General features: G+C 38.9%; 1 protein-coding gene across 2 annotated transcripts in view; it reads left to right on the top strand.

The window, feature by feature from the left end:
- Window positions 1-8,451, top strand: part of LOC111864887 (asparagine synthetase domain-containing protein 1) — a 16,118-nt gene that overhangs the window by 5,272 nt on the left and 2,395 nt on the right. The window contains exons 3-4 of one of the 2 annotated variants that reach the window (XM_023852478.2): window positions 3,203-4,149; window positions 5,602-5,781. In XM_023852478.2, the coding sequence (XP_023708246.1) occupies window positions 3,203-4,149; window positions 5,602-5,781 (1,127 nt within the window). Of the gene's footprint in view, window positions 1-3,202; window positions 4,150-4,683; window positions 4,864-5,601; window positions 5,782-8,451 lie in introns of both variants that reach the window. The other variant, XM_023852477.2, reaches the window with a different exon arrangement.

Raw genomic sequence — 8,451 nt, 5'->3', positions numbered from 1 at the left:
ATTCAACAATATATATAGTATATATATATAGACACACACACACACACACAGGAGCAGTAGGTTGAAGTTTATTGTTATAAATTTTCTAGTTTCTAGATGTATTGCTATGAGTTTGTTCAAAGTTAACCTGTACTAATTTTTTTTTCTTTCCTGAAGACATGGGCACCAGAAAAATGAAACTGTTTTGTGGACTCTTGCTGACAGCACTTCACTCACTGCCTGGCAGGTGGCCATGTGCCCCTCTTCTGTGCATTAGAGCCTGCGCAAGAGGTCATCAGCCCTTGTCACTCCTAGTGTAGAACAGCGCTGTATCATCACGTTCCTAGTGAAAGAGAAAGTGAAACGAGCAGAAATTCTTTGTAATGCACATTATGGGAAGAGACCATGTATTATGCAAGTGTCTGTGATTGATACAGTAAGTTTTCTAAAGGCTGTAAAGAACTCTCGAACCTGCCACCTACTCATGTTCAACCAGCAGCTATATTTGATGTGAACACTGACTTTGTCAAAGAACTGTGTCAGAAATTTAAACAAGTATACATTCTACCTCCTTGTAGAAGCTGTCATTTGTATCGTCAGTTTATTCTGTCGGGGCATGAACATTCAGAACAATGATATCACACGAGTGACCTCAGTGACCTCACTCGCGAGATCACATAGTTCATGCGATCCCCACCTCCCGCTACGCCATCCATATCACACTATTATGTACAACATCCTATCACTAACGAACACTACCCTTTTAACTGCTGATATGATTGTCTTATGTAAAAAAAACCTCTACCTAATTTATGATTCTCAGTGCCCTTTCCATAGAAAAAATGTATATCGCTAGCTGGTTTGCGCCCACCTCTGCCCCATCTGACCTGTACTCCCACTAAATGCAACTTATCTTTTGATATTTATTTCGCAACTGCCATGAGAGAACCTGCCCTATACAGACTCCATACATTCCACGTACCAAATCTCATGCCCATTTTCTTCAGCGCAGTTTATCCAAAGAATCTGTCCAAGTCCCAGACGCTTTGTGACATTTCGTAACAGGCTAATTTTATGGTGAGAACTTGTTAGCCCTACACCCAAGCTGGAGAACCACCGCTTGTCAGCTGTCTGCAACTAATTGTTCTATATATTCTCAGCTACCCTCCATATCTGGAGGCCGTCTCCTTCATCCGCAANAATAACCTGTGCTGTATATATATATATATATTGTTTCATATATGGAAATGAGCATACTTATATAATTGTTTACTGTATTTTGTACTTCTTAGGCATCTTAAATATTCTTTCCAAACTGTGGACCGGCTCACAACCAATGCATAGACTAAACAAATGTGTGTGTGGTCTCCTCTCCTTCCACACATTTGTGTGAAGGACAGAACCCAGACTGACTGGGGTACAAGGGCAGAACAGAGCTTGGAGGTGAAAGCGAGACACAGAGAATTGGATTAGAGTTGTCACAAGGGCTAGACGAGCAGGACTGCGGCCTCACCCCTTGTAGGGAATATTTAAAGTGCCCGCCTAATTCTACTTCATCAAGCATTCCTTGTTCTTATACTCATAAATCCAATTGCTTGTTGTTGTCGGTTCACTTAATCCCACCACCGTATATCGAATCACTCACCACTCGGTGAACCTCAGTATCGCCTGAAATACTATAGTATATATATATAGACACACACACACGCAGGAGCAATAGGTTGAAGTTTATTGTTATAAATGTTCTAGTTTCTAGGTGTATTGCTATGAGGGTGTTCAAAGTTAACTTGTACTTCAATGTTTTTTTGCCTGAAGACATGGGCACAACTGTTTTATGGACTCTTGCTGACAGCACTGCACTCACTGCCTGGCAGATGGTCATGGGCCCTGCTTCCGCGTGTTAAAGATAGCACAAGAGGGCATCAGCCCTTGTCACTCCTAGTGTAGAACAGCGCTGTATCATCACGTTCCTAGTGAAAGAGAAAGTGAAACGAGCAGAAATTCTTTGTAATGCACATTATGGGAAGAGACCATGTATTATGCAAGTGTCTGTGATTGATACAGTAAGTTTTCTAAAGGCTGTAAAGAACTCTCGAACCTGCCACCTACTCATGTTCAACCAGCAGCTATATTTGATGTGAACACTGACTTTGTCAAAGAACTGTGTCAGAAATTTAAACAAGTATACATTCTAGCTCCTTGTGGAAGCTGTCATTTGTATCGTCAATTTATTCTGTCAGGGCACGAACATTCAGAACAGTGATATCACACGAGTGACCTCTTAGTATTATGTACAACATCCTATCACTAACGAACTCTACTCTCTTAACTGCTGTTATGATTGTCTTATGTAAAAAAAAAAAAACCTGTACCTAATTCATGATTCTCAGTGCCCTTTTCATAGAAAAAATGTATATCGCTAGCTGGTTTGCTCCCACCTCTGTCCCATCTGACCTGTACTCCCACTAAATATAACTTATATTTTGATATTTATTTCGCAACTGCCGTGAGAGAACCTGCCCTATACAGACTCCATGCATTCCATGTACCAAACTTCATGCTCATTTTCTTCAGCTTAAGTCACTTATCCAAAGAATCTGTCCAAGTCTGAGCCCCTTCATGACATTTTATAACAAGCTTCTTTTATGGTGAGAACTTCGTAGCCCCCCCACCCAAGCTGGAGGACCACCCCTTGTCAGCTGTCTATGACTGATTGTTCTATATATTCTCAGCTACCCTCCATATCTGGAGGTCATCTCCTTCATCCGCAACCTTAGGATATGCCATGCCGTTATAACAAGGGACCCACCTAACATGGTGAAACAGACAGTATGTAGTTATTAATTTTCATTGTGGCATATTCATGAAACCAGTTGTTACCGGTTCAGCGTTTGTGGTGTGTCTTCTTTTACAAGTTCTTGACACAAAATTCTTCCACTGAAAAATCAATTTAACCTCTAGAGTTAGGTCTTTTCAGTGGCCTGTAGTTATGCTAGTCTTCATTCTAGTGATAAGTGGCACACTTTTATCACTTCTCTCTGTTGCATGAATAAATGGTACAGTTGAGTTGATTTTAAACCCATTAACTAATTCGTCTGTATAAATATATGAGATAATAAATTTGCCACATTCATTGTGTGTAGTTAATTGTGACACTTGCTAATATTGCTGAGGGAAAAGTACGTATGTATAACTAATCAAAATTACATAATTTATTTTTCAGATCTAGGACACATCATTCTTTACCCATGGTCAGACATTTCTGCGGAAACACTTTTAAACATTGATCAAGAATGTGTGTTAAAAGTTGAAGTTTCATCACAATCTGTACAGTCTCCAATAATATTAGACAGAAACAACAGAGAAAAGCCATTTGATTCTAAACACCCACTGAATCAGCATGATACTGAAGGTGTTATAGGCGTTCACCAGATTAGAGACTTTATGGAAAAATTACAGTCAGATTCAGATATTAAAAAATCTGTTAAAAAACTGATTTATCTTTTAAGAAATGCTGTACGGGTGAGAGTTCAGACACATCCAGGAATTTGTAAGGAATGTTTAGAGTGCACTAAACACATGAATGTTAAGACTCGTGCACATAAGCTAACTTCTGAATGCTCGGACACAAAATACCAGCAGGAATTTCTCCATTGTTTCAAGGACGACCCTTATGAAGCACAACCATCAGAAACCTCTTTGACAGACATTGAACCCAGAAGCAGTCATGCCAAAGCTTGCATGTGTTCAGAGAAAGAATTAATAATGTCCCATGGCCACAGTACATGTTTAAAACACACAGATGTAGAAGAGTGCTTACAGTCAGAACCAACAACATACAGCAAAGAAATGTGGACCACCAAAAATCCAAAATTGTGTCATCATTCAAAAGTTGGCATCTTATTTTCTGGTGGTTTGGATTCAACAATACTAGCAGCACTTGCTCACGAATTTATTCCACTTGGTGAGCCAATAGACTTGTTAAATGTTGCATTTGAAAGAGAACGGAAGGAAGGAAATCAGAACAGGAAAGCAGCGAGGGAAAAGAAACACGTTCGTTCTTCAGAAGAAAAAGAGGTTACATATTTAGTTCCAGATCGAATTACAGGGAAGAATGCATTAGATGACTTAAAAAGACTGTATCCAAACAGGCAGTGGAATTTTGTGCAGGTGAGCAAACTTGTTAAATCTTGTTGAATGCATGGGTGTTGGATAGCCAGTCGGTATTCTGCCTAAATTTGTGTGGCCACTTAAAGAGTAACAGTGAGCAGGAAATAACACTATTACCATTATGATGGAGGATTTCAAGTAAGGAATACTTACATGTATCATATCTGGGCTAATCATATTTCAGAGTAATAACAAAATTATATATACATATGTAAGATTACAGATTTTCACTGCAAACTGTGCACACTTTTGTGGGTTGTGGTGCCATTTTCTAATGGAAAAGGTTTCTGATGTTTTACATGTTGTGAAGCTAAAAGCATTATGTTCCTCTGAAATATCAGAAACCATGATTATACATCATCAAAGAAAGAGACACAATGTAATGTTACTTTCTCTGTCAGAGATTTTAGCAATACTTTCTTTTTATTAAGAAAACCTTCATGATCTTTCCCAATTATGCTAACAGAAGTACTAAGTTATGATTATATAGTAAATATGTAGTAGTAGTTATCTATATATTCCTCTTTTTGTCAGATAGATGTTACTCAAGAAGAATTAAGCATAGAACGTGACAGAGTCATCTCAGATCTAATATATCCACTAAACACAGTACTTGATGAAAGTTTGGGTTGTGCACTCTGGTTTGCAAGTCGTTGTGAAGGTCACCTTGTGCAACAGAGTGGTCCAGATACACGTTACAGCTCTCCAGCAAGGGTAAATATTAAATGAATGTAACAGTTTGAGTCTTTGTATCTGAAATATGATCAGTGCACTGAAGTCAACGTTCGAGCTTCAGATCCTTCACTTGTAAGCATTGTTTATGCTTCATATTGTATCTACTGTCAATAGTTCCAATCTTTTACTATTCTTAAGGCAATTTTTCCTGTAGCATCTGTATCACAACTAGGAAAAATTAAAAAAAGTAATGGTGTCCCTGTAACAGGCTCTAGAGGCCCATAGGGTTGTGAGATGTTGAGTTTCCCACATTTTCTAGACAGTTGGCTCACAGATGGTGGTAAGGTTGTAAGCCTTACGTGCTGGCCACACTTTACCCCCCAGGAAGATTCCTGGTACTCATTTCTCTTAGAGACTGAGTCAACCCCAGGGCCATAGTGCAGCTGGAAGGATTGGATAAATTGAAAAAATCCACCACATGNGTGCACACTTTTGTGGGTTGTGGTGCCATTTTCTAATGGAAAAGGTTTCTGATGTTTTAGATGTTGTGAAGCTAAAAGCATTATGTTCCTCTGAAATATCAGAAACCATGGTTATACATCATCAAAGAAAGAGACACAATGTAATGTTACTTTCTCTGTCAGAGATTTTAGCAATACTTTCTTTTTATTAAGAAAACCTTCATGATCTTTCCCAATTATGCTAACAGAAGTACTAAGTTATGATTATGTAGTAAATATGTAGTAGTAGTTATCTATATATTCCTCTTTTTGTCAGATAGATGTTACTCAAGAAGAATTGAGCATAGAACGTGACAGAGTCATCTCAGATCTAATATATCCACTAAACACAGTACTTGATGAAAGTTTGGGTTGTGCACTCTGGTTTGCAAGTCGTTGTGAAGGTCACCTTGTGCAACAGAGTGGTCCAGATACACGTTACAGCTCTCCAGCAAGGGTAAATATTAAATGAATGTAACAGTTTGAGTCTTTGTATCTGAAATATGATCAGTGCACTGAAGTCAACGTTCGAGCTTCAGATCCTTCACTTGTAAGCATTGTTTATGCTTCATATTGTATCTACTGTCAATAGTTCCAATCTTTTACTATTCTTAAGGCAATTTTTCCTGTAGCATCTGTATCACAACTAGGAAAAATTAAAAAAAGTAATGGTGTCCCTGTAACAGGCTCTAGAGGCCCATAGGGTTGTGAGATGTTGAGTTTCCCACATTTTCTAGACAGTTGGCTCACAGATGGTGGTAAGGTTGTAAGCCTTACGTGCTGGCCACACTTTACCCCCCAGGAAGATTCCTGGTACTCATTTCTCTTAGAGACTGAGTCAACCCCAGGGCCATAGTGCAGCTGGAAGGATTGGATAAATTGAAAAAATCCACCACATGGGGACTCGAACCCATGACCTTCCAGCTTGTAGCATAGTGCCTCAACCAACTACGCTACTGCTTGCCCCCATATTATAACTAGGAAAAGATAAAAAAGGCTGTTTAAATGGCTTGTATAGTAATATGGTATTACTCACACACTCATCATAAAACTAGACTAATCTNCACAATGTAATGTTACTTTCTCTGTCAGAGATTTTAGCAATACTTTCTTTTTATTAAGAAAACCTTCATGATCTTTCCCAATTATGCTAACAGAAGTACTAAGTTATGATTATGTAGTAAATATGTAGTAGTAGTTATCTATATATTCCTCTTTTTGTCAGATAGATGTTACTCAAGAAGAATTGAGCATAGAACGTGACAGAGTCATCTCAGATCTAATATATCCACTAAACACAGTACTTGATGAAAGTTTGGGTTGTGCACTCTGGTTTGCAAGTCGTTGTGAAGGTCACCTTGTGCAACAGAGCGGTCCAGATACACGTTACAGCTCTCCAGCAAGGGTAAATATTAAATGAATGTAACAGTTTGAGTCTTTGTATCTGAAATATGATCAGTGCACTGAAGTCAACGTTCGAGCTTCAGATCCTTCACTTGTAAGCATTGTTTATGCTTCATATTGTATCTACTGTCAATAGTTCCAATCTTTTACTATTCTTAAGGCAATTTTTCCTGTAGCATCTGTATCACAACTAGGAAAAATTAAAAAAAGTAATGGTGTCCCTGTAACAGGCTCTAGAGGCCCATAGGGTTGTGAGATGTTGAGTTTCCCACATTTTCTAGACAGTTGGCTCACAGATGGTGGTAAGGTTGTAAGCCTTACGTGCTGGCCACACTTTACCCCCCAGGAAGATTCCTGGTACTCATTTCTCTTAGAGACTGAGTCAACCCCAGGGCCATAGTGCAGCTGGAAGGATTGGATAAATTGAAAAAATCCACCACATGGGGACTCGAACCCATGACCTTCCAGCTTGTAGCATAGTGCCTCAACCAACTACGCTACTGCTTGCCCCCATATTATAACTAGGAAAAGATAAAAAAGGCTGTTTAAATGGCTTGTATAGTAATATGGTATTACTCACACACTCATCATAAAACTAGACTAATCTAATGCTTTGATATATGTATTTTATCAACATCAGAAATAATGGTTATACTCTTTCCCCATCAGTACTCAGCTCTTCAGGAATCAGGTAGCGGCATTTTGTCCACAACAGATGTAAATTGTTACCAGCGTGAATCAGATATTATAGCCTCGTTTGTGAAGAAGAGGATGTGTCGTGCAAAGAAGTTCTTTTTTCCTGTGTTTGTAACAGGAATCGTTGTGACACTGAAATGAAAGTGGGATGCCCTAAAGATTATTTCTACCATGCACTATGTAAAAGATAATGTCACAAGCAAGGTTTGAAAGAATTTTATTATTATAGAGACTCCGATATGTATAGTACCTCAGAATAGTTAGGCTGCATTTTAGTTTTCTAACTCAGATAACTGTGCCTTAACCAAATCTCACTCCCCCCACATAATTTATCCCTCCCTACAGCGTGTGGTCTGAAATGTTAACTTCAGAAGATGATCTACATATACAGTAGAACTTGGTTATAACGTCATCAAAGGGACCTAAAAATAGTGTCGTTATAAACGAATGTCGTTGTAACCGAAATGGGCACTTCCACAGTAGCCTTATGTTAGTCATGTAAAAATCTACCAAAAACCGAGTTAAACTGTTGCATTTTTTAGTGAAATACATAGTTAAGTACAGACTAACGTAACATTAACGTGGAATTAATATGGATTCTTCATATCGTTTGTACTGTAGAATTCACCAAACCAAATTCGCGGCATACATCAGCTTTTTTCCTTCCATTTTCTATTTCACGAATCACTTTACCTTTCTCTTCAACGCTTAAAACTTTCCTTTTCATTGCCATGTTTTCACTACTGCACTTCTCTGGGTTTAGGCAGGAACACTATAGGGTAAGTAGACAATGTGAGGCCCTGTTACACGAGATTCTAGGAAAGGAATGCAGTTAACAACCTGCCGCGTCCTCTTGCACTATTCACGCAGTCCCACCCCACACCCTTGTTTTCGCATAAAACCCACGCTCCTCTTGCAGCCCGCGGTCGTGTTCTTCCAGGACAGTCACGTCAGCAAGTAGAGAAAGTGAGGGTGGGCAGACACATCGAACTTTCCCACGATATCAGAGAAATTCAGGAATGAAAAT

This window comes from Cryptotermes secundus, unplaced genomic scaffold (assembly GCF_002891405.2).
Source record: "Cryptotermes secundus unplaced genomic scaffold, Csec_1.0 scaffold2002, whole genome shotgun sequence".
Classification (NCBI taxonomy): Eukaryota; Metazoa; Arthropoda; class Insecta; order Blattodea; family Kalotermitidae; genus Cryptotermes; species Cryptotermes secundus.
This window is presented reverse-complemented; position numbering and strand designations above follow the sequence as displayed.